Source organism: Centroberyx affinis, unplaced genomic scaffold (genome assembly GCF_046629955.1).
Source record: "Centroberyx affinis isolate AG114_WGS23_722 - 3 ecotype Tasmania unplaced genomic scaffold, CSIRO-AGI_Caff_v1 ptg004649l_1, whole genome shotgun sequence".
NCBI lineage: Eukaryota > Metazoa > Chordata > Actinopteri > Beryciformes > Berycidae > Centroberyx > Centroberyx affinis.
Window position 1 is genome coordinate 14,041 of NW_027282248.1, and position 25,906 is coordinate 39,946.

At 44.8% G+C, this 25,906-nt stretch overlaps 5 protein-coding genes across 7 annotated transcripts; 3 read left to right on the top strand and 2 right to left on the bottom strand.

The window, feature by feature from the left end:
* Positions 1–62: 62 nt before the first annotated feature.
* On the bottom strand, positions 63–4,929 carry LOC139665650 (tRNA 2'-phosphotransferase 1-like). 2 transcript variants are annotated; one of them, XM_071544740.1, is made up of 7 exons: positions 4,654–4,929; positions 2,959–3,040; positions 2,268–2,437; positions 1,088–1,265; positions 947–1,003; positions 731–841; positions 63–647 (listed from the first exon to the last, which is right to left on the bottom strand). In XM_071544740.1, the coding sequence occupies exons 1-7, from the start codon at positions 4,744–4,746 to the stop codon at positions 625–627; spliced, it is 714 nt and encodes a 237-aa protein (XP_071400841.1). In that variant the 5' UTR covers positions 4,747–4,929; the 3' UTR covers positions 63–624. The 2 variants fall into 2 exon arrangements, with proteins under 2 accessions (XP_071400841.1, XP_071400842.1); XM_071544741.1 differs by having other exon boundaries at positions 4,644–4,686.
* Positions 4,930–5,409: 480 nt separating this feature from the next.
* On the top strand, positions 5,410–8,499 carry LOC139665671 (zinc finger and BTB domain-containing protein 3-like). Its single transcript, XM_071544764.1, has 3 exons — positions 5,410–5,525; positions 5,725–6,527; positions 7,162–8,499. Exons 2-3 carry the CDS (start codon positions 5,728–5,730, stop codon positions 8,234–8,236), a joined length of 1,875 nt encoding a protein of 624 aa, XP_071400865.1. The 5' UTR covers positions 5,410–5,525; positions 5,725–5,727; the 3' UTR covers positions 8,237–8,499.
* A 1,483-nt stretch (positions 8,500–9,982) lies between these two features.
* Positions 9,983–13,047, bottom strand: LOC139665670 (ribonuclease H2 subunit C-like). Its single transcript, XM_071544763.1, has 5 exons — positions 12,986–13,047; positions 12,118–12,272; positions 11,186–11,298; positions 10,893–11,012; positions 9,983–10,226 (listed from the first exon to the last, which is right to left on the bottom strand). Exons 2-5 carry the CDS (start codon positions 12,269–12,271, stop codon positions 10,203–10,205), a joined length of 411 nt encoding a protein of 136 aa, XP_071400864.1. The 5' UTR covers position 12,272; positions 12,986–13,047; the 3' UTR covers positions 9,983–10,202.
* Positions 13,048–13,913: 866 nt separating this feature from the next.
* On the top strand, positions 13,914–18,965 carry LOC139665668 (seipin-like). Of its 2 annotated transcripts, XM_071544758.1 has the most exons (11): positions 13,914–13,988; positions 14,786–14,885; positions 15,138–15,408; positions 15,515–15,596; positions 15,712–15,855; positions 16,022–16,057; positions 16,962–17,096; positions 17,186–17,283; positions 17,761–17,890; positions 18,077–18,158; positions 18,258–18,965. In XM_071544758.1, the coding sequence occupies exons 3-11, from the start codon at positions 15,143–15,145 to the stop codon at positions 18,368–18,370; spliced, it is 1,086 nt and encodes a 361-aa protein (XP_071400859.1). In that variant the 5' UTR covers positions 13,914–13,988; positions 14,786–14,885; positions 15,138–15,142; the 3' UTR covers positions 18,371–18,965. The 2 variants fall into 2 exon arrangements, with proteins under 2 accessions (XP_071400859.1, XP_071400860.1); XM_071544759.1 differs by lacking the exon at positions 16,022–16,057 and having other exon boundaries at positions 18,276–18,965.
* A 645-nt stretch (positions 18,966–19,610) lies between these two features.
* LOC139665657 (inositol-trisphosphate 3-kinase A-like) lies at positions 19,611–25,095 on the top strand. Its single transcript, XM_071544748.1, has 7 exons — positions 19,611–20,483; positions 21,653–21,737; positions 22,059–22,272; positions 23,064–23,268; positions 23,434–23,535; positions 23,733–23,804; positions 24,507–25,095. Exons 1-7 carry the CDS (start codon positions 19,611–19,613, stop codon positions 24,768–24,770), a joined length of 1,815 nt encoding a protein of 604 aa, XP_071400849.1. The 3' UTR covers positions 24,771–25,095.
* The last annotated feature ends 811 nt before the right edge of the window (positions 25,096–25,906 follow it).

Below are 25,906 nucleotides of genomic sequence, written 5' to 3' on the forward strand. Positions count from 1 at the left end.
GTTTCCTACACAGGAAGCTTCTAACCAATTATCTCCCCCGGCATGCTGTGTGTGTTTGTGTGTGTGTTCATATCTTAGAGAGACAGTTAAGGCAGTCCGTTAACTAAAACCACAGCGTCTGCCTGTTTCTGCATCCTCTGCTTTCCCCACTTACTGACAATAGAAACATCTGGCTTTAGATGTTCCTGTCTTTAAGGCCCTGGGGTGTTGTTGCCTTATTCAGTCTGTCTCTTCCACTTTTCAAGCTTGATAAAATTATCTTGGAAGTAAGATGGATGCAATATTCTATCACTAACAATGCAGTAACGAAAACAAAGTCTGTGTACTTGATAAATAAAAAGTGAGAAAATGAGCGATGCTTTCCTGAGGCAATCCTCTGTCATTTTAAGCCCCAAGATCCTTTCAGTGATGACTTCTAACAACGTATGAATGACAGATTGCTGTGGATGCGGTCTGAATGTATTGTCCTATTGCTTGGTAGACCAAGACCTCCACATTAGGATTCTCCTCCCAAACAAGAAGTGTTTCCATGGGAACTAGCAGCAAAGACCGGCCAACCGGGGGCTGCTGGCACAGTTGGCCGAGGCCTTCAGCGACCAATGAAAAGAACGGGATTCTCTGCGGCTATTCCAGCGGCAGGATGCTCCCTGAAACACAAGAGGAGAATGAATGAATGAATAAAAAATTAGTTTTCCATCCATCTTTCAAGAAAACTTAAAGTTGTCCTTACTTGTAGGCCTCAGTCTCAAGGCTCGGCTGAAGTATCTGGGCAGCAGTTTGCCCTCTGCATCGCCTGGAGTCAGCAACACACTGTTCTCTGACCAGAAGAACTCAATACCATCTATATAGTCAGATACACACAGGTGTGAGAGAGTTGCTTGCACACACACACACACAGTATTGAGTGTGTTGGTTAGCATTAGTCATCATTAGCAGCTGGTCTTACCGGCGAGAGCTTTGGGGACATCAATAAATATGGCCAGGTCACAGTCTCTCCTCATGCCTGGTGGAAAACAGGCAAAGGATTGATTTACCTAAATGTTCACACACACACACATACACACACACACACACACGCAGAGCTTACCGCTGATGACGCCGTCCTCCCCTGGCAGGCCTGCAGCCAGGTGGATGTGTGTCCTCTTCATGCGGCTGAGGCCTTGCTGCTGGATGGAGCTCCAGCTGCGGAGGTAGGAGCCGTGAACCGCCTCACCAGGACAGCCTGGAGAACCTGCCAGGACCGGCTTCAGCTCCAGATCCGTTACCTGAAGACAACAACAACAACAACAACAACACATTTAGAGTGGGGGGTATGCTTCATGATGAAGTGCTCCTCATAAACTCCTATGACTGTGTTGGGTCATTCATGTGCTCTCAACTCCAATAACAGGATTTCCCACAGCAATTGAAGGCAGCATGAGCCCAGATAAGTGATTATTTTCCTCCTTCCTGGTCAAGAACATCTGCCTGGGATGACAATTTTGGCGCTTAATTAGTTCAGGAGATCTGGTAGCGCAGAACGACTACAAGCAGCTTTTTAAAGAAACAGTTCCAGGACACTTCATGCTTACTTTACTGCACTGCAAGTTGTTTTTCCCTTTCAAATTGATTGACAGAGCTATTTGACACAAGAGCAGACTGTAAATGTCAGCTGAACATGAGATTTAAATTGCTATTTTGAACTTGTAAATGGTTTGATTACATTTGTTTGCACCCAATGGAGCAAAATGGAGCTGTGTTTTGAGTTGTGGTGGGATCTGAAAGTCGCAAAGTTTATTTTCCATCTGCAAATCCTGACCTTTAAGGATCTAAATGTATAGACACATAATAGATGTGTAAACTCTCTCTCGCTCTCTCTCTCATTGTTGGGGTTTGGTTCTATATCCTTGCCAGAGATGAACAGACGCAACACTCCCTCAAATGAAAACTCATCTCTTATTGTAGGATTAAAAATGTGACTTCTCAGTCGAGACATTTATCAGACAGCAATTCTCCCCGCATGGAAACTAATGATGAGAGTCGGTCCACTCTAGGGAGAGGAAACCTTTTCTATCCAATCAAAGGCAATTTCTTTGTAAATTGAATAAACATGCAATGCTGAATGCAGAGTAAACCCGGGGAGATAACAAATCCTGGCATATGCACAGTGCATCAGTGGCCAGAGTGCTGTGGAAATCAAATATCCTCCCTCAATTCTCTTTGCAGACATCAGCATGTGTCTCTGCAGAAATACCTGAGACTCATCTGAGATCTCCTGCTCCACCTACCTGTACCGAATGGCCCTGATTGGCTCGAATCTGCAGACGGCCGTCCTCCGGGTGGGGGCGGAGCTTGAAGCGCCGCTTGTCATTGGTGGCGACGACTCTCTCCACGTCCTCCAATGAGTAGGAGCGGAACTGCGGGTGAGCCAGGAGGTCCTCCACAAACAGGAAGCCATCTGTGGATGAGAGTTGTCATGGTTACGGTCACATTCCATCAGCTAAGCAGCTTCATATCAGACTGATGTAACATATGATTCATTTGCTGGATTGTAAAACAACTATCCAGGCACAATCTGGCATGAAGATAACCTTTGACCCCTGGGGCCACAGTCACAGAACTAATAATAAGAATACCAATGTACAGTAGGGTTAAAGGTCAGGTCACAGGGTCATGTAAATATTTAGTAAGACCCAAAAAAGTAAACGGGTACCAAATTATCACATCTATTTTTAGACATTTATTCCTGAATTTATATTTTATTAATAAAGTGCTATCTTATCTTATCTTATCTTATCGGTAACTTCAACTATGGCTCCTAAACCAAATGGCTCAAATGTCTCATTAACTATGTAGGTATTAAATTGAAAAAACAAAACCATCTTAGACCCACACTTGCCATCAAAATAGGGTCAGAAGCAGTAGCAGCAATACAAAGTGATCTTGGTGTTTACCTAGACCAGTTTGTGAGCGTCTCACCTGCACTCATTTGAAGAGCCATCTGGTTGGCTCCATGGCGCAGAGCGTAGGACATGGACTTTGACAGGCGGACATCTCTGTCCTGGTAGAGGAGGCACAACTCATAACAGACACACTCAGCTCTAACTGTCTGTACCACTGGTCTGAATACACCCCCCCAACCTTGGTCAGACAGAGTTTTCTGTCAAATATAACAATGTAGGAACAATACCATCTCTGTCTAAATCAAGTGTCAATCTGTCTCAATCACATACTTATCCTATCTATATTCAGCAACATGTTAAGACATGTTTCAGAGCTGGATTATATAAATAACTTATTTTTGACTAAAATGTCAGATGGGACCTTATTATTCCAAGGTCATGATGTGACATCAGGATGAGGTAAATGTACCACAGCAGTTCCACTTTCATTTCTCAGTTTGACAACAGCATTTAAATTGCAAAAACACACAAACAATTGATATGATAAAAACATAAAAACAACTATAGATACAACACAGATTTGATATTTTCTCTACAACATTGTATGTCCAGCTGTTGGCTGTAGAGCCACTTACAGAATGAAAACAATACAGGCGGTGCATTATTTTTAAGATATCAAAGGTGATATCTTTTATTAAGGGAAAATAGAAGGTAAAGGGGGGAGGAGATGTCAGGAGGTGGGGTGTGTGTGGGGACAGCGGGAGCAGCAACTACAAATGGAAAATCTTAGAGCAGAAATACTTAAAAAGTTCATAATCTGGCATCAGAAGAGAAAAGTAAGAGGAAAGAGGGGAAAAGCAAAGGGACACAGTGAGTTCCACTTTGCTGAGTTCCACTTTTCTTTTTTTAGCAAGGTGTGTCTATGGTCCATGTTAGCTTAATTTTCAGAAGCTACACATCTTCACAAGATGAACAAAGTTGTGTGGTGCAGTACTACAACTACAGCTATTACTACTACTACTACAGCTACTAGTATTAGTAAATAATTACAATTACTCTTGTTGCTGTAACTGAGTAGCTTTTTTTGTATGTAATGCTTTTATATATAATTAATAATAATGTAATGTACGTATTTTCGGTAATCAGCAATTTTACTTGTACTTATTTATGTTTGACTGAAGTATTTTACTTTGTTGTATTTGATAACACATTCGTTACGGAGTACAGATGTTGTAGTTTAGTTTCTGCATAAGCATCAGAGACATCTGACCAGTCAGCCATGAAGAGAAGAGTAATCTGGTTTGATTTTGTAATGTCTTTTTCCAATTAATTATTTTTAGGCCCTTGACTACACCAGACTACGGAAGAGGATTAGGGCCACATGTGAATAATTTATTTGAGTTCTGAGTTTAAACTCAGAATTCTGAGATTAAAGTCAGAATTCTGACTTTAAAGTCAGAATTCTGAGAATAAAGTCAGAATTCTGGGAAAAAAAGTCAGAATTCTGAGAATAAAGTCAGAATTCTGAGAATAAAGTCAGAATTCTGAGAATAAAGTCAGAATTCTGGGAAAAAAAAGTCAGAATTCTGACTTTAATCTCAGAATTCTGAGTTTAAACTCAGAACTCAAATAAATTTTTCACGTGGCCCTAATCCTCTTCCGTACCAGACCCAAGAGTTAACATCGCCTGCTTTTATAAACCACTGACAGAGGAGTCAGAAGTAAGAAGTAAACACACAATATCACTCTTTATGAACGTACAATTTCTCACCTCTCCACCACGATTTCCTCTCCTTCCTCTCCCTCCTCCTCTTCCTCCTCCTCCTCCTCTTCTTCTGTCACTGTCCATTCCAAGGCAGCTCATTCAGTCAGTCCATGGCATGGATCTGTGCTTTGAATTTATAGCTGTTGTAGAGCTCTATATCTTGCACCAAACAGTGTTTTCTATGTAGCAGTCGACACTTAATAGCTCAAACCCATTGCAAAAGATCACTTTTGATATTCAAAACTGTCACGCTATCTACAAACAGACGAATACGGCCAATAATAAAATATCTTACTTGTCAACAACCTCCTTGGTCGACAAACGTGCAAGCTCCACTTCCTGTTTATTCGAGCTTCCCGCCAGTAGGTGGCGCTGTGGTGGCTCGCGCTGAGGAAACCTCGCCACCACAGAGGAAGCTGCATTTTCTCCTGGAAACAGCAGACAGCAGCTGCAGGTAAGAAATATTCCTGAACATGAGAAAATGTGTTGTGTCACAGACGATAAGTTACAACTCACCCCGATAAACCTAATCATTAAAGTGTCGAGCAGGCGACATTGTAATTTTATAGAGGGAGTGAGATAACTTAGCTAGTTAATGTGTTAGCATACATGGGCTTGACAGACAGGCAGCTAACGTTAGCTGTTTTGTTGGACAGCCTCGACCACTAGAAACCTGTTTTCCATAATGCATGGCTTACTTGGATTTTGCTATTTTTTCTCTCATCTGGACGCCTTCGCTGTCTTCTAGTGAGAGACTGGGACAAGGGCCTACGTCACCATGGCAACGTATAGGAGGACAACATTTTGAAGACATGTGACGGGCAGCTGTCAATCAAACATCTTTCAGAGAGAGAGAGAGAGACCCTACCTGTCCTTCAGTGAGTGTCCTGCTTAATGAAAGTATTCGTGCTGTTCCTATCAGTCTAACATTCTCTCTTAAGTTCAGTTTGTTAAGCTGTGTAAACTGTGTTATTGTACTCCCAAAGCTGTAGTGACATATCACAATGACAGCAGCATTGTCTCTTTATCTCTCTTTGTCTCTTTTTTTCTCTCTGTTTCTGTCTCTCTCTGTCCCAGGTCATGGAGTTCCCCCAGCATTCTCAGCAGTTGTTGTCAGCTCTGCGTTCCCAGCGCCAGAGGGGCTTCCTGTGCGACTGTACCGTCCAGGTGGGCTCATCACGTTTCCTGGCTCACCGGGCCGTCCTGGCCTCCTGCTCGCCTTTCTTCCACATGTTCTACTCCGACTCTCCGGGGGGCGCCGGCGGAAACGGTTCCGGCAGCTCCGTCACGCTGGACGGCGACATCGTCACGGCCGCCGCCTTCGGCTTGCTGTTGGACTTTGTGTATGAGGGCGTACTGCAGCTGGAGGCCCCTCTGCCAGTGGAGGACATATTGGCGGCAGCCAGCTTCCTGCACATGAACGAGGTGGTGCGAGTGTGCAAGAGGCGGCTGCAGAGACAAGGGCCTCTGGCTGAAGCGGACAGCACTCGTTCTGAAGAGAGCGCCGGAGCGAGGAATGTGACAGAGATGGGGATGGGGATGGGGAGGGCGAGGGGGGGCGATGTTGTGCCCGTGGCGGAGCCGCTTTCATCAGTATCCATAGCGGCAGTGCGGAGTCAGTCGGACTCTGTGAAGTCAGAGAGGAGGGTCGGTCCCGGGTCGCCACAGGCACGAGCGCAGACCCCTCTGAGCCCCGACCTAGCCGATACCACCCAGCCAGGCATGGACGCCCCTCCTCTGCCCCCGGGGGGAGAGCTGGTGCAGGGGCTCGCCGCAGGACTGTCTGCCCCTGCCTCTGGAGGTCAAGCCAGGCTGGGGCCTGGGGGTCAGGGAGAGGGCCCGGCCCTCTGCAGCCCCTGCAGCACCACTGAGACATACAGGTACGGGACTGTTATGGATTTCAAGACTGTTCTAACTAGGGAAGCTCAGGTCATTTGGCCATCAACAGCTATTCACTCTAAATATGAGATTAGTGATCCATGGATTCTGATTACAGCTTGTCAGCAGCCTGGAATCTTGATTCCAGACCAAACTCAATCCCCCATTTCCCAACCAGAACCCAGTCTGGGGGTTCAATAGCTTGTCCAAAGCAGAATAGAGGCCAAAAGTGTGTGTGTGTCTGTAGAGTATTTTTTAACTCAAACCCAGCAAAGTGAGAAATTCAGCAGTTCGTATCGTTTGTTAGCCTGGACACAGTGTGTTACAGTGCAAGTGAAAATGTTTATCACATTCACTGCCATCTGTCCATGCTACATAATAGTACTGCATAATAAGTACTGTATCATTTTTGTTATAATTCCACTTCAAATTGAAATTTGATATTGGCTGATCTTTAGAGCAAAAAAATCAGTAGGGGTTAAAAAAAATTGCCGTACCCTGATTTTAACCCTGTTCTACTGTATATGCCATGTTGTTTCTCCTTATACTGATGAACAATTTGGACTTTTTTCTATGATTAGTTGTTACGGAAGAGTCACCAGATCACACCCCCCTTCTTTTTCTCTCATTCTCCAGCCTCAGCAGTAACCAGCAGCCCTCCTCCTCTTCTTCTTCTTCCTCCCTGGTGCCAGTGAGTCAGGCCGGTTGTCGGTCAGTGGTCGCCTCGAACTCCAGCCTGCCCCCTAGCCCCCACCAGGAAGTCCCCCGACTGCCCCGGGACGACGACTCCATTAGGATACCCTCAGACAGCGACCACAGACGCACACTGGGCGCAGGGCAACAGATGCTCATGTTAATCCACGCACAATCACTGCCCTCGCGCTTGGAGGTGAACCCAACGCACTCGCCGGCTCAGCGTACACGCCCCCAGATCCAAATCCACAACCCTATATCGCTCCAACACCAAAACCCGGACTTCCACCCGACTCCCCAGGCCCAAACCCTTACAAGACCCAAGTGGGAGACGGGAGCGTCGCGCAGATCTGACCCCCTTCTGGGCAGAGTGAGGATGGAGGGGGTGGAGAGCGATGGAGAGAACGTGAAAGTAAAGGTGGAGGCCATCGTGATATCTGACGAAGAGCTGGAGGAGGAGAAGGAGAGAGAGGGAGAACCGGTGATGGAAGTAGACGACGAGTTTGACGACGACATCCAGCAGGAGGAGCTGAACAGCCCCCAGTATCTCCCCTCCCACCCGCAGGGCCTCTTACAAATGGCCTCCCAATCCAACGAGTCTTACTCCTTCCCTCTCTCGCCTTCCTCCTCGTCCTCCGGCGCCGGGCCTTCCTCCCAGGACCCCTCCTCCTTTGCCACCTCCCTCTTCCCTCCGTCCGCGGCCCAGCAGCATTCCACCCCCCCCGCGTACTTCCAGGACTTCCAGGACCCCATGGGGAATTTTGTGGAGGATGTCCCGACGTGCGGCGTGTGTGGAAAGACTTTCTCGTGCACGTACACGCTGAGGCGCCACGCCATCGTGCACACGCGGGAACGCCCGTACGAGTGCCGCTACTGCTACCGGAGCTACACGCAGTCGGGCGACCTGTATCGCCACATCCGCAAGGCCCACGACCACAGCCTGCCGGCCAAACGCAGCAAGGCCGACCTGGAGCCCCCACTGCCGCCACAACCACCACCACCACCACCTCTCAGCTAACACCACACATCTGTATTTCTATACTTGTGAGGACCTTCACTGACTACATTCACTCCCTAATTCTAACCTTTACTCACTTCACGCCATGCCTAACTTTAACCGTTACCTAATCATAAATCTTACCATAACTTAACCCAAGTCCTCCAAATTGATCACTTTGGAGCAATTTCTATATACTGACGAACTTTTGATTTTGATTTGTGGTGGCTTGTGCCGATATTGTCGCGGTGCACCACAAATAAACATAAGACATGGAAAACCAGCGTGCTGCCATTTAGTTTGGACAAAAGGAAACAGGCTTTCACCTCTGACCTATGACTAGTTCCTGTTTACTACCCCGCCCCCTTGTTTGACGGACAGCCTGCAGCACCTCCTACATATCGTAATGTTCTGAAAAACTAGGTTCAGGGCTTTCGGAAGTTCGTTTCGGGCGGTTCTCAGAAGCACTTCTGACTGAGCATATCCAAGCCTTAACTCTAAACTAGCCCCTTAAAGTAGGGAGGACCAGCAAAATGTCCTCACTTTGGAGGATATTGCTAATTTTTCTATCCTTGTGAGGACATTTGTTCCTCATAAGCATAGAAATGCAAGAACACACACCAGCTAGCCCATTTCTATCTTTAGTTTTTTCCCCAATTTACAACAGGGAATGACTTCTCACTCAATAGCCAATTGCCTTTCAGCTTCGTCTTTTGTTCTTCATGAATATGTACGGCTAACAAAATGGTCACAGCTTGAATGGCTGTAAGAAGTTTCTGATGAAGTTTACGTCTTGATTGAAGAAACCATATCTGAAAAGGTAGTGTGGAAGAGCTGTAACTACCCATAGTGTTTGCTGTACTGAATCAGAACATCAAAGAGAAGGAAAAGCTATTGTGTTTTGAATTAGATTGATGAACTACAGTATTTTTAAGTTGGACGGCCTTGTATTTCTACTGCCTTTTCAATGTTTTATCTACTCCACTTGCCTATGACTTTGTGCCAACAAGATTAACTGTAAATGTAGTAACTGTAAATTGTACTGTCAGTATGTATTTTAAGGATGAATCCGTTCAGAGCAGTTCACTTGGCAGAAAACTCCCAAACACATGCACAAACTGTGGGTGCATCTCAAAGTCCCAAAAATCAGTCCTCCTCTCCTCCACTACGTCTTTCTTTTCCTCCGTGACCCAGAAATTAATGTTGGTTCAAGCAATATGGTGGACTGATTTTTGGAACTTTGAGAAGCGCCCTTCTTTCCCTCCACTCAATTGCTCCAAATGACTTACTGGTAGGAGAGGAGTGGTAGTGAGGGAGAGAAGGAGGAGTGACAAGGTTTTGGGATGCACCCTTCATGTGTTGGACTTTCGTTATTGCCCAAGACACTTCCTGTACATGGATCCCTTCCTCTCCGTAGCCTGTTTCTCTCCTATGTGAACAGAAGAATATTTGAGCACACTTTTGTGAGTGGACACTTGTTGTCTGTTGTGCTAACAGTAAGGCACACATACAGTAAATCTGCCGTCTCTGCAAATGTTTCAATGTGTCCTGGAAAGATTGTGTTTTCCACTTTGGAAGTTGTTGTTCTGCAACAAATAAAAAAGGAGAAGTGTTACCATACAAAAACCCAAGATTGTTACACTGGACGCTCTCCAAACATTCAGAGGGAACTCTGGTAGCCAGTGTGTAAAAATGAAATGTTACCTTCATTGCTGTGAATAAACATTGTTCAATAGAGACAGTTGTTCAATATTTTTCATTTTTCTTTATTTAACTACAAAAGAACGTATAGTACAAAAATATAAACATATGCCCCTTGTGTATGGCTCTGTCTGTAACAGTAACACACACACTCAAAGGAAGGTTCTGGTGCCTTTTCACTTCTTGTGGCAATGACCTGCACATTCACACAGTACTCATGCTGAGGTGAGGCCAGCTTGTCCTGAGTCTCTCCTCAGTCTGGTGCCACAGAAGTTGTGTGTTCCAATTAATCTTCTACCGGCCCGTGGATCTGTGAACAGACAAAACATAAGAGTCCACAAAATCTAGCCGCCTCTGCGTCCGAGCATTTCCAGCCTAATATACCACACAATATATGAAGTGGCAGAACAGAATTTGATTGTGAACCTAGAATTCTATTTTGAACCAAATCAGGCACTAATCAAACTGTTACTAATACTAACTACGTTCATTTAATACACTGGAACTACTAGTACCATTCAGACCTGGGTTGTATTAGCAGGTGGCTCTATTTGCCAAAGATTGACTGATACAAGGTAACAGCAAGTTTTTTTTAAGACCTTTTTCAGACAATTTAAGACCAATTCTGTAACTGAAATAAATGTATAGATGAAAAACAAAATGTAGACCTATCAGAATATAGGTTTGCTTGACTTTCTCAAGGAATCATTGCATTTTTGACATGACATCTAAAACTGCATTTAAGACTTCAAATTATATATTTGATGATATTCAACACCCTTTAAAGACTTTTAAGTTTATATAATTTGTATAAGACATTTTGAGACTTTTTCAAGTCCCTGTGATATTGGCTGGCCCAATAAATGATTTAGCTTGTGCCCAGGTATGACAAAGCTAAGTAATAATATAAACAGGCATTTCAATTAATTAGTGACACAGGCTTGCTTCCTCTTAAGTCAGCTGTAAGAGCACTCACCGCCTCGGCCAGCTCAGGCCAGTCCATCGCCATGACAACCGGGTCGTCAGAGTTGGGAGGCGTCTCCAAGTTCCAGTAGGTCAGCTTGTCAAACACCGAGGACACTCTCACTGTCCTGTCCTGGACACACACACACACACACACACACACACACACACACACACACACGTAATTCAGTGTCTACATGACCCCGTTTGGTCCTGACTGGACTCCAAGCCTAGGGGTTTTGGGACCAGACTGCAGGTCAGCACAGATAGTTTTGTGGTGTGACAGGAGACATTGGCGGTGTTTACCTCCTGGTCGGAGCCGGTCTTGTTGACCTCCTTCAGCACCAGGCCGGTGTAGCCCTGGGGGCAGCTGAGCTCCTGCCCCCGCAACCCACGACCCCGGAATGACACCGTCTTCTCTGTAATGGGACACACACACAGGAATAGCCAGTACGTTAGAAAAATCCAGTGTGGGAGAATGTGTTCCCCAAGTAAATTACTGTGGGATAAAAAGTAAGTGTGACATACTTCATTCATTCCATGTGCTGTGATTGCTTCTAAGTCCGAGTCTTTTTGCTTTCCTGAATCCTTTTCAGCAAATTGCAGATTGTTGTAAGATGACAAAATAACTTATCCCTGCCCTGGAATACCTTTGGTCTTGGTACAACAAATACCCATCCTGAACTGAGATTTCTGTGTGAACAAAAGCTCAGGTAATATTGGCACAAAATATCTTGATAACTGTTGGTTCAAACAGCTAGACACCAGTCTCCATTTACCTCTGACACAAGTTCCAAATGTGGACAGCAGTACCCTTTTCAGTGGTTTCATGATAAGCAGCATTAATGGCACAAAAGGAATGCCAGTGGAAGTTGGTCATGTTGAAATGTATCCTTGCTTTGTATGTGCTTTTGAAGCAGGGTACAGAGATGGCTTTTGTGAACATAAAGATTGATGGACTTAAAGATGAAAACTGCTTCTAGAAATGAGCCACGTCAGGTGAACATTTGTGTGGGTGGGTGTACTTTTTTGGGTGTCATCTCCAATATGACACCAACTGATGATCCTCCGGCTGAACAACCAAACAACACCAAATTGGTCCAATAAATTATGTTCTTGTGGTAGCGAGGCAGCAGACTTTGAAGGCCCTGTGGTCTTCCGGCCTCAACACTAATAGGTGAGTGTTGTTTCAGAAGGAGATACATGCGTCTGCAATATCAAACATATTCTGACTGTACCATGTTTGCGGTCTTTGGTGGTAGCGGTGAAGTACTGCGAGACCTGGGCTGGCCCGTTGTGTTCGACCTCACAGGGCAGCAGGTGGACCGGGGCTCGCTCTGCCTGTCCCGCCGCCGACAGCTGCACATGAGTCACACTGCTGTTACAAGACATCCTGCAGCCAGAAGACAAGAGGGGAGAAAACATGCTATTTAAAATGGACTTTTCTTTATGTAGCCGCAGTGAATTCACCAAAACTTTGTAATTTCATTTTTCCATATATACTTTAAAGTACTTAACTTAGTCTATGTTGGGGGATTTACTCAAATGGTACAGTCCCCGCTTATGAGTATGGCCTATATGTATCAACCCTACAAATCAGCTCTATCATTCAGATTAGAGTAAATAAAGCAGTCAGGAGGCGTGGCTGCTGATCTGTCATCTGCACCCCTGCTCAGACAGGCTTGGGCCATGTCAGAAGGGAGCAAAGGAGGGGGTAGCTGATGAAAAACCTACAGATAACAGTTTTTAGGGAAAATTGGGGTAAAACAACACGCGCAACAAGCCCACCAATTACCCACAGACAGGATATAGATATCTAGTTGTCATTTTACATCCCTTCATTACATGTTCGTCGTGATTCAAGACATGCTCTCTTTCTCTTCTCTTTCTTTCGACAATATAAAAAAGGAGAGTGAGAGAGTAGCTTGAATATGGGCTAGCAGTCGCACAAGCTCTACAAAACGCCACACCTTTCGCTAAAACAAACAACATACCGCTCTATAAATAGTGTCATGCTTGCAAGATTTTGTTTCTGTCTTTAAACATTATTGACAATGTCTGCAAATGACTGAAATACTGAATTGAGCAGGGTTTTCCCATCATTACCTTTCAGAGTCTTCCAACCTTCATGTGTGTATATTTTCCACCTTTTCCGGTCAGTGTCAGTCGCTGCGTGTGATTGGTCGAGCGCGTCTTCTTCTACGCTGGAAGACATTTTGGCGGGTGTTTTCCGTTCCGTTGGACCGAGCCGCCCCCTACCGGTCTGTATGCGATATGGCTCCTCAATAGAGATTTTTTTTTTCTCTCATTTCTCGTTTTTTCGAGTTACTGTTTGTTTTTGTTTGTTTTGTTTGTTTGTTTGTTTTACTTTTTTTTAAACTTTTTTTTTACAGGCCATTATCGACTATTTAGAAACTAATCATCACATGAGTGGATACATTGCCACTCCATGTTAAATTCCAGCTCTCAAAGATAGCGACGTGGTAACACTTTTAAACATGTAGCATATTTTTACCATGAAAAGAAAACAAGTAAAGGTTAAAGTGTAAGTGACTTTTGTGCGTGTGGACTACTGTAGATCAATCCACTAACTGTTTAAACACTTCTTCAACAGTCACTTATCTAGCATATCAAGATGAATAATCTTGGTTTACTCAGAAGTAGGAACATAGTACATAGTAGAACACACACAATAGAACACAGTAGTCAAAACATACTCAACACCAGAGTATGAATGACAAGTACGGGGAAAAAGTATGGATTACAGGATAATCAGGGAGTGCAAAATAACAGCTGTGGGATTTGAGGCAAAGAAAGAATAAGTGAGTTGCTGCCAATTACAGATTGTTATAGAAGTCAATTTACCAACTTGCTTCAGCACTGTTGTCAGTGTCCAGTCCCCTACACTCTGTTCCACTTGGCAGCAGCAGCTTTCATCATGTGGGATGGACTAAACCCCGGCCAATAACAGTTTGTGGGGGTTGGGTGGGGGGTTCTTTATAGCGTTTCATCAAGATAGTATTAAGATGTGAACCAAGAGGCTTCAGAGAAAGGGGAAGTGCAACAGCTGATTTCCTCACAGCTCTTCGTTGGTCAAAAGACATCAAAAGTGAGTTTTTTTTTTATAGTTACACAGATAATTGTTATACTTTTAAATATTTTATTACATTCATTATGTCTAGGAGATAGTGAGATTGTCTGGCTGAATTGTCTCTTGTCTCAGCAGTTTATTTTCAACTTATAATTGTGTAATATTGTTTGGAAGTAAACCCACATAAATCCTAATAATCTCAGTTATTCCAGGAATCAAAATGGGTTGCAAGCTTGTTGCTGTAATAAGACTGGGTCATAGGCCAGAACATTAAGTTTTGATTTGGATCTTGAGTTGAAAACATTTCAGAATCCCAATACTTTCTATTTGGTCAGCACAACTCTTTTTCTTCAAACTGACATTTTACAGGCTCATTTATTGTTGAGTGAGTTTCAAGATCCTTGAATTTTGTAAAAACTGTTTAAATTTAAAGTTACTGTACATCAGTGAGAAAAACAATCATTGTTCTCTTCAATCATGAAAAACACTTTTATTCTATAATATACTTTTAACTGGACAGCAGTGATACGCAGCATTAGTTCAGCAGCTCCACTGCACATTTCACAATGTGTTAAAACGACCTCATACAAAATTCACCCTCTAGAGATCACCCAGTTCCCTGAGTCATCTGATGTGATGCATTCTGCTTGTGACTGAGATTGGACTCACTGGTTTCACGGCTCTCAGCGCTATCAATGTGATGGCTTGTGTCTTGGATTTGGACCATCCTAAAACACATAGACTCTGTGTCTATTTTCTGTGTTCAGAAAATGTACAGAAATTTAAGGATAGTATTTATTTATTTTTTTTTACAGGAAAATGTCATGTGGACCGGATAACTTTCCCCAGGACATTCAGGACATTTAGATCTCCTAGACTGTGGAACGACCTGCCAGAGAAACCTAGACCAGCAAAGTCAGTATATGATCTTTTAAATCACTAAAACTCACCTTTACATACTTGCTTTTATTGTTTTTAATGTGTTTTCTAGCCTATTTATTTTTGTATGTTGTTTCTGTTCCCCCCCTTTAGTGAATACATGCGTTGCTTTCATTTAACTGAGATATATACAAATATGCCTTGGTTTCATGATTCTTCAATAAACTTAACTGTTTTTAGAGAAGTACCATGAACTTCACTGGTTACTGATTATTATTTGCTGTTTAGACTTTATGGATCGAGGAAGTGAGAAGCCGGTGCACCACGGTGATGAAGAGTCACTGCTGAAATGGGTCGTCCTGATTGGTCGGATGCTGGTGAGGTTCCAGGACGGCGTTGCCATGACGATGTCGCACACCCGTCAGAGGCTGTTGCAGGGGTTCGCTGTGTTCTGCACTGTCTTCCTGCTCCTCTGGACCGCCACCTTCCTGTATGGGAGCTTCTACTACTCTTACATGCCCAAGGCGGCGTACTCCACACCTGTGCACTATTACTACAGGTGTGTACATCATCTCTCTCTCTTTCTATCACTCTCACTCTCACACACACACACACACACACACACAGACTCTTGCTCCTCAGTGTAGATTGTGTTTTGTCTTCAGGACAGACTGTGAGTCCTCAGCCTCCTTTCTGTGCTCTTATCCCACGGCGAACATCTCTCTGGTCAGGAACAACAAGAACCAGGTATCTATCTATCTATCTATCTATCTATCTATCTATCTATCTATCTATCTGTCTATCCATCTATCTATCTATCTATCCATCCATCTATCTATCTATCTATCCGTTTGTGTTTCAGGTGCTGACATTCGGCCAGGCCTATCAGATCTCTCTGGAGCTGGAGATGCCCGATTCCCCGGCCAATCAGCAGCAAGGGATGTTCATGATCAGGATGACCTGTTATTCCAGGGAAGGGAGGGAGGTCGGCTCCTCTGCCCGCATCGTGAGTTGGTCAACCCCCCCGCCCCCTCGCCGTGTTGCGTTGACATTTGTTTTGATGTGCACACGGACATGCAGCATTCCTAGGTAGCCCAAATCAAATCATGCTTCATTCACTAATGTCTGCCACCTCCTGTGAGTCACTGTTGCTGTTGCTCTCTGTCTCTCAGGCAAGACAGCTGCTCTCCACCTCCAGCTCTCGCTTTGTGAGTACAGCGCTGACGCACCATAACCCGTAATCACACAACCTGGTCACAGACAGATTAAAGACTGCTTATGTGCGCTGTGGAGCTCCACTGCCATCTCTAATACCCAGGAGGTCATCTCACTGGGCGGCTGAGTGGGACGATGGCATGGCCACCTGTATCACTTTGCCATGTAAATCAATTACTAACACTACAGATACACTACCAGTCAAAAGTTTGGACACTCAAATTCTTTATTTTTTTGCTATTTTTCACATTTTAGAATAATAGTAAAGACATCAAAACTATGAAATAACACAAATGGAATTATGCAGTGACCAAAAAAGTGTTAAACAAATCAAAACTATCTTATATTTTAGATTCTTTATAGTAGCTGCCCTTTGCCTTGATGGAAAGGCAAAGGCCTTGGAAAGAAATTCATACAGAGGCATCAACTTCACTGTTTATGTTTGTCTAAGAAACAAATTTCAAGCATTTAAACATAAGCCTTTAGATCAGAATGGCTTTAAGAGTGTGACAAACATAGAACATTCAATCAGGTGTGTCCAAACTTTTGACTGGTAGTGTGAATTTCCAATTAATTCAGTTATACAGAAGGTGAAGCTTCAGCATCCATGACAGTTTCAATCTTTTCCTCTGCTAAACATCCAACATGGCATCACTGAAATCATAATTTGAACCTTCCTCTGTGTACATTTTGCCTCTAAGTTAGTTGTTGTGTGTGAGAGGGATTTTCTACGTTATAAAGAAACCTGGTTAACTGTTTTTATTGATTAGGATCATTTTCACAATAAGGAAATAGCAGGGTTTTGAACTCATGTCAGACCAGATCAATCCATCCCAGAGGAGTCACTGAATCATTTTCAAACAGTAGGTGTGTGTGACTGTGTTGTCCTGTGTTCAGACCATGCTGCGATATCGCTCCGGCCTGCTGAGGACCATAGGAACGCTGCTGTTCCTCCCGGCGTTCCTGACCGGAGCGGCCGAGCAGAAACAGCTGCTGGAGGTGGAGCTCTTCTCCGACTACACAGACGACCCTGTGAGTAGCGGGGCGCTGTGTGAGCGTGTGTGTGTGTGTGAGCGAGTATTTTGTTGAAGTCTTCCTAACCGGCTTTTCTCCATGCACAGTATGCCCCCTCAGTCGGGGCCGTCATTGAGATCATGTCCAACACGGTGCAGATCTATTCATCTCAGCTCTACATTCACGCTCACTTCACTGGCCTAAGGTGAGAATGACCTACACACTCCCTGAAAACATCATGAAACCGATGTGCACATCATGCTGTATCATGAAACTGATGTGCACAGTTATGCCTCTGAACATGCAGACAATCAGAAAGTCAAATACTTGTGGACTACTGCGACAGAAGAAATACAAACCAGTGTTTTGTTAACATTTGCCATGAACTTTTTAGGTAATGTCTGTGTTATATTAAGCACTAGACACGATTTTACTAGAAAATTCCTCCTGTCTTGTCAGCCTAAATCACAAAGTGCATTCTGGGAAATCAGGTAGGAAATCACTAACTGAAGTAGAAGCAGACGAGGCAGGTTGAGAGCAAGTGGCTTTACCAAAAAGCTAAATTACATCACACAATAACTCCTAGAATGCATTGAACGTCACAGATTGATGATCAGTGTAAGAGTATCTGAGGGTGGATTTTCCCTTTAACATCCTGCCTGTCTCTGTCTCCCTTCATCAGATACTTGCTGTTCAACTTCCCTGTCATGTCGGCGCTGGTGGGCGTGTCCAGTAACTTCATCTTCCTCAGCGTTCTCTCCCTCCTCAGCTACATGAGGCTGCTGCTGAGAGTGGGATGGCGACCAAAGCAGGTGAGAGGAGACACCTATTGGTCAAGTTTAGTAGTAGTAGTAGTAGTAGAGTATGTGTGTATGTGTGTGTGTGTGTGTGTGTAATATTGGCTAATTCCTCCCAGGTGTTATCAGATGTTGCCTACAGAGGAATCCAAGTTTACACCCTTCTAGATCAGAGATTTTGTCTACTTCTGTTGTTTACAGTACAAAATAGATGGGCTGTCGTCAGAAAGGGAGACGAACATGGACCAAGGCCAGCAAGGGGATGATAGAGATGGTGCTGCAGGTACAACGACACACACACACACACACACACAGAATTCAAATTAAGTGCATCAACCGCTGTGCCCTGACATGGTAAATGTGTTGGTGTGTCTGACTGCAGAGACAAACTCCTTGGCAGACGCCGCGGCGCTGCTGGATCCGCTTCAAATAACACCCACAAATCTGAGCCGGGAGGGGCTCGACGCAGAACAGACAGGCAGTCGGTCGGGCTGAGATGAATGAGTCGGAGCCAGCCTGAGGCCGTCGGTAAAGGAGAAGAAGAGAGAGTATGGAGATGGGTCCTGAGAGTGATATATAGGTAGATATAGATTTAGCATGGGAGAGGGATACAAGGTTGAAAATGAGTGAGAAAGCACCCAGAGAGCACCGACAAAACATGCTGGGTAATAACCTCATCTGTCATTTATGGGGTTGGCATATTTGAACCTGCATTACTCCAAACTAATCTCCCATTGTCAGTGTTTTTTTTTTTTATTATATTGCACTTGTTAAGCCTGATCTGGTGTTCAATTAGGACAAATAGATGCACAGAGCGCTCCTGACCAAAAGGCGGAGCCAGACTCTGACCTGCAGGACTTCCTCTTTTTCTGCCTGTGTTGTTTACCTCGATGTGTCAAGTGTAACTAATGTCCAAAAGCTACATGGATGCAAGAATGTGGAGTTGTTTCTCTTACATATTATGGATATTGTACTGCAATGCTGGAATGGTATGTTGAAATTGTGTCAACCCAAAGTTCTGTGTTTTGTAAATCAAGAAAAAAGCTAAAAAATTAATGTGTGTCTTAGTACTGAACTGTTGAACTTGAGTTTAAAGGCAAAATGTATATTACATTGCTTAAAATCCACTGCAATGCACATCCTACCCATGTCATTTCATCTGTTTATGCATTTTCTTGTAATAAAACTGTTTAAAAATGTTAAATAGACCTATTTTATCTTTTTAAGACTTTCAGAAATGCTGTCACTTTTGCCACAAATGTATCTGTGGTCTTTCAAAACAGATGAGAATCCACTGTGGGCTGCCAGTTAACACAGGAAGTGAACATTGATCCTTGGTGGGGGAGCACCCTCCTCCAATTCCCACACACCAAAACACCCAGGTGACGCAGGGCAGGCAGGCAAGCGGGTGTCATTCCTGGATATCTCGTGAACCTGTTGTGCTGCTGGCAAGAGTCCAGCAGCGGCCCGTGGATGAAGCTTTGCAAACTTGGTGTCGTCACTGCATGCAAAATATGACACCGATGGGGATAACGCAGGAATACAAAGAGAGAGAGAGAGAGAGAGAGAGACAAAGAGAGAGAGAGCAGGGGAATATAACTTATTGACCGACTGTCACAGAGGTTCACAACAGTGTCTCATCAGACAAAAGCAACAGGTAGAAGACAGAGGTAAGGCACTCTGGATAACACTCTGGAGTAGACAAACCATCCTCCCTCCACGCTGGACAAAGAAGATGGACGCTGTGAAAGATCACTACATGGAGGGAGAAGAGAAGGAGGAGGAGAATGAGATAGCGAACGAGAGCGATGACGTCTCTGTGGGACTGTCAGATGAGACGCTCCGACAGCTGACGCTCGGCGAAGGGCCTCCCGGCGGCTGCAGGAGGGCCAGAGCGAGGCCCACGCTCCGCTCCACAAAAAGCTTCCCGCCTTACAGCCAGTGCATCGGCGGACTGGGAGAGGAGGGTGAGCGGGAGAACGAGATGCAGCCTTCACCGGAGGAGGTCCGGCTCCACGCAGAAGCCCACCTCAGATCTGAAGAGGTGAAAAGTGAAGAGGTTCAACTCGTTCAGGGCAGATCAGGCGCCGAAAGAAGGGAAGACGTGGAAACGAGTGCGAGGCGCGCGAGGGAAGAGCTGAGGGCAAAGTGGAGGGGGAGGAGGAGGGAGAGGTTAGGGGGCAGCCACGAAGCTGACATGGAGGGATGGGAGAGGAGAGAAAGGTGGAGCGGGGAAAGACGGACAGAAGAGGCCAGAGGGGGGGAAGGGAGTGAAGGTGCGGACGGCAAATGGAAGCAGCAGATCGGGAGAGAAAGCGTGAACTCTGGGACGGAGGGGGCAGAGGGCGAGGAGAGGAAGAGCTCCGACAGCTTGGAGGTGGAGGGGGAGCGCGAGGGGGGTGGGAAGAAAGGGACGGAGGGCGAGGGGCCGCCGCGGAAGAGAGAGGGCTCGAGCAACCAGTGGTCGACCCCGCACCCCATCCTCTCCAAGCTGCTGCACTCCTCCTCCTCCTCCTCCACCTCCTCCATCAACCTCTCCTCGGCGGAGAGCGACGAGGTCTTCAGCGAGGGAGAGGACGCCGGCTCCAAGAGGAAGACGTTCAGAAAGGTGAGAGCGGCCGGGTCCGAGGTAAACAGAATGGATGGATGTTTGGGTGGATAGATGGATGGATGGATGGATGGATGGATGGGTGAATCCTTGCTGCCTATCACAGTTTAGAATCCTATTTTCAGGATTGCCATTTAGTAACTCGATCTATGCGTAAGTGTATCACACCTGTGCAGGTGCTTGTTTTGCTTTTCCATGAAAGAGGCTTCAATTTTTTTTTTCTCAACTGTTCTTTACTCCCACGGTCCTGCCTATTTGCATGGGCTTGAAAGAGGACTTTGACACAGTCACATTTGAATGGCGTTTGCATACCTGGCCCTGCTACAGATATGAGTGGGAAGAGGAGGTGTCAGGTGTGTGTGTGTGTGTGTGTGTGTGTGTGTGGGAGTGGGGGGGTATTACTATTTCTTTTTCTCAGTGGACAACAGCGCACAACTTTGCATTGTCACCCAGTGAGCGGTATAGTCTTAGATTAAGTACCTGGCCCAATCAAATAGCACTAAATGTTTTGTACCATAAAATGAACCCATCAGCAGGCCTCATGATGTAAGACCAACTTTTAACCCTGCTGAAGATCAAACTGGGTCTATCTCATCCGTACAGCCACATATAACCAGTAGCAGTTACATGGAAATATCTCACAATTTAAGACATATTGATAATGCTATCCCCAAAGGTTATAGGGCTTAACAGTATGTTTTACCTAAGGCTCAGACACATTTGTGAACACAAACAAGTCTCTCTCAAAACAAGAATTCAGAGAACCAAGAATCTAATCTGATGTCATATGGATGTTCAGCCTGGAGCTGCTCCATTGAGAATGAATGGGAACCTGGAGCATGTTAGAGCATACAGGTAAAATCATGCTGGGTGCTGTCAGTTCCTGTTTCAGTCACCTGTTGAATCTTTTCCAAATATTTCTCTATAACTCTATGATGAATGGGAGGTGGGACAAACTTGTATTTCTCATTTATATACGGACACAGCAATTAATGTTCACAACTTAAGACTGTTGTAGGAGATATGAATAACATATTTGAATTTGAAATGCAGTGGTAGACTTTTTAAAGGCTTTTACTACCTGACCTAATGTCAAAGGCTTGCCTGACACTGTGGGGGAAATTCTCCTGTCCCAACAACAACAAAGCTGTTCTTCTTCTGTGCCTCAGTGCCACTCCTGGAAAACCTTGCTGACCATGATGCACTGGTCTCTGCGACGGCAGAGCTCCTGGGTCCAGCTCGCTGGACATCAAGGCATGTGTGTCACATCCAAACACACTGACACACACACACACTCACACACACACACATATGCCAGCTTTTCAGGAACGAAAGAAACCCGTCTTTGTTGTAGATTGACCACCATATATTTTTTAGTTTATCGTGGGATTTTGAAATGGCTTCGTCAGATCAGAAGAATCGTAGTTTGTTTTGTCGTCCCACAGAAGAGCATTAACTTCAATTGAGGTTAAAACGTGAAGCTCAGATAAGCTCAGATGATCCCATATTGTGCATTCCTGCTGTACTGAGCACACATAAACCCTTCATCATTCCCTCGTGGGCTGCTGTCATTAGGTAACTTCCAGCTGAGCGAGAGGGGGGAGGTGCTGAAACTGTACAGCGAGGTGGAGGCCAAGTGCCTGGACTGGCTCATGAGAGACCCGCTGAGGCCCTTTGTCCCGCAGTACCACGGCTTGATCAGCAGGGGGGAGCACAGCTACATCTGCCTGGATGACCTGCTGAGCGGCCTGAAGACTCCTGTCATCATGGACTGCAAGATGGGCGTCAGGTAGGTGGACTGGACACCGCGGGTTTAGAGATGTGGATGGTGAGGGCTGAGTGGAGCGTGTGTGTGTGTGTGTGTGTGTGTGTACAGTGTCCTTGCATGCTGTTGACCTTTGTCCATAAAGAGATGAGGTGTTTAAACTTTTTAGTATTTTTTATAGAAGTTTTTTTTCCCTGATGGGAGTAGGCCTTCTGTCATTTGTTTCAAGATATATTTTGATTATTGATTATCAAATCAATTTCACCACCATTTTGCTATATTTCACCTCACATGCACCCTGGTGCCTGTGGTTATCAACTCCTAAATGAGCAGCACATTTCAGTCATCTGTTTCACTAACAGACTGTGACTCAGAGTGTTAAAAATCAACACTATGCCAGTGTTTATGTAACTCCACACCCATCAGAGTTAATTTAACACTTTTAGATTGCCGCCCCAGAGCCATATCAGCTCTGTGGGTGAACAAACAACTCTCCAATCAACACTTCTCCAAATAATTGTCATTGAAAAATCAACACTTAAATCAGTCATGATGGCAAATTGTGGCTGTAATCAGCACTAAAGTCATGTACACAGCAAATTTGCAGATTTTTTTGGAGACAGTTATTTCCAGTTGACAAGTGTTGATTGGAAAGTTGCGTGTAGCTCATATGGCTCTGGAGCAGCTGTTCAAAACTATCTGTAAAAGTATTAAATTATGCGGACGTACAGTATATAAACACTGGCATAGTGCTGATTTTGCTGTGTATTCGTATGATTTTGGACACACTGCACTGCATGGAGTTTCCTTCTCAGGACGTACCAGGAGGAGGAAATGGTCAAAGCGCGGACCAAGCCCAGCCTGCGCAGCGACATGTACCAGAAGATGCTGAAAGTAGACCCGGCGGCTCCGTCGGCAGAGGAGCATGCGCAGAAAGGGGTGACGAAGTGGCGCTACCTCCAGTGGAAGGACGCGACCAGCTCTACGTCCACGCTGGGCTTCCGGATTGAGGGCGTCATGGTAGGACTAGATGCACTTGACTGCGTACAGAAGGGCCAAGGCCAGGAAAGTCTTTGCACAACTCATATTACTCATGTCCCATCTATTTACTGGGAAGCGTTTCATGCCCTATTCTTCAAACATGCCATGTCTGTGCCTGTGTTTGTGGCTTTCTCTGCGAGTCAGATGGAGAACGGCAGCGTCCAGCGGGACTTCAGGAAAATTCTGACCTTGGCACAAGCCACTGAGGCCTTGCTCTTCTTCACCAGGAGTCAGCTACACATCCTGGTCAGCTCTCTCTGTCCTACTGGAAACACTAGTTACATTACATCTCCTCCTTCACTGCCCCTTTCCCTGCTGTTTCTCTACCTGTCGTTTCTTTGCAAAGTTCCAGTTCGTCTAACCCTTTACCCCGTTTTAAATCCCTGCTAAACCACCACTCTTTCTTCCCCGTGTCTCCTCCATCTTTCCGTCTCTCCTCTCAGAAGGCCTATCACTCCAGACTCCAGGCCTTGAGTGACGCCCTGAAGGATTCCGCATTTTTCCGAACCCATGAGGTTGGTTTGAATCTAGAGTCTGTTTAATTCTGTTTAATTTTAGCAGGACGTAAATAAAAGAGGGACCTGAAAATAATTCATCAGGCCAATCAGACCATATCAGGCTATTAACTGATGGTTTATTGATCACAGTTTAGATTTGCATTCCTGGGAAATTACCGAAATTAAAAGTTGACCCAAATCTGCAGAGGTGGGGTCAACATTGACTGGATGCATGAAGAGAAGACTTCAGGCTTGACTTGACTTGGGTTCTGGTGACTTGGGACTTTGACTTGTCCTTTGATGACATGAAAAGGTTTCTAAAGTCTTGACTTGAGATCGTGTGTTTGTGTAAATGATTTAGATTGAAAGTGATGAGATTTGTTCCAGCAGATGACTGAATTTAAATTCTGTTTTCTGAATTTGTATGGAATTATTAAATTTATTGAAGTTGAAACTGATTATAGAAATCAAACTCATGATGCTCTTGCCAAGTTTTTATCCTATTAAAACCATATTGCATTGAAGTCCTAGATATTTAATTTTCTTTAAGATATTAAATTGATACTGGACTCTTGATTTGTTCTGACTTGACTTGATGATCTACATTTAGACTCAAGACTTGAGACTGATTTGGGACTTGAGCAAAGTCATACCTCTGCCAATCCGTCCTTGTTCCATATCCGTACGATCAATATTTCTATGTTTGCCCTGTCCGACCAGGTGATTGGCAGCTCGCTTCTCTTTGTCCACGACGACAGCAGCAAGGCCAATGTGTGGATGATAGACTTTGGGAAGACGACGCCCGTGCCCGACACCGGCGAGCTCCGGCACAACGTCCCATGGGACGAGGGCAGCAGGGAGGACGGCTACCTCATCGGCCTGGCCTCCCTCACCTCATCGCTGAGCCAGGCCATCACTAAGGTCTCCTGGAGACAAGAGGAGAGTGCTGGAGGAGAAAACTCAGGGTTAACTGAAGGGGACTGATGGCTCATGTCTGTCTGTGTGTGTGTGTGTGTGTGTGTGTGTGTGTGTGTGTGTGTGTGTGTGTGTGTGTGTGTTAAAGGATCGTGATTAAGACGCTCTTTAACAACGCTCACATTCAGGCTCACTTTCAGCCTTCACTGGAAGAGACTGTGTGGAAGGTCTGGAGATCTGATTATGTGGACATTTGTATTAACTGGTTGAGGAATGAGAAAGAGAGGGTTTATGGGTAATACGTCCTCTAGTTGTTGTGCATTCATACATCTGGCATGTACATGACAGTGGAGGAGATAGTGTCGTCTCTCCCAATTAAGATGTGGCAGCTTTACAAGACTTTTTCCTTTTTTTATCCAATGTCTAAACATTCTCATCACTCATAAAGCACCAAAAAACAAACGGTCTGCGATCCTTTGATAAGTCTTTATGGCTGTTAACACTGACTTGTTGACAATGCTGCTGAGTTTTATTTGTGTTGCTCCACACAGAGTCTCAACTGTGTTACAAATCCGGCTTGGCTCATTTGCTTACAGACGTTGAGGGAATTAAATTTGAATCACACACACATGTGCATACACACTAACACACACACACACACACACACAATCTGTTTATGAATGTGAACAGCCTGATGTTCTATCTGTGATGATTCCCATTGAGTCGGTTAGTCAATCTATCTTATTAATACTAAGCATGCTTACCAAAGAGACTTTATCTGGAATATAGAAGAATGCTGTTGCACTTTAATGACTGCGGATATTCATTTCCAGATGAAGTAAAAAAAAAAAAAAAAGACTCATTCCTCACACTTCAACAAAACAGCTGGACAAAAATCTACCCAAAATAATTCCCAAAACATTTATTTGCATAAAGACGTAGGCTAGAAACACACTTGTGCAAATGCAAAAACAAGAGGAAAAGAAGCGGAAACGTTTCAGTCCATGCTATCATCAGTGCTTGTCAATGTATTTTATCAACACTAAATGAGAAGTTTTCTGCTTTATCAGCATTGTTCCAGCCAGGACCTTGTTAGTCCAATGTGTCTCGAAGTGTCCAGCAGGTGGCGCCATGTTGCTGACCGTTCTGGGGGGGTGGAGGGGTCAGTTGTGTCTCGCCTCCAGACTGACCGCACTGCCTGCCTT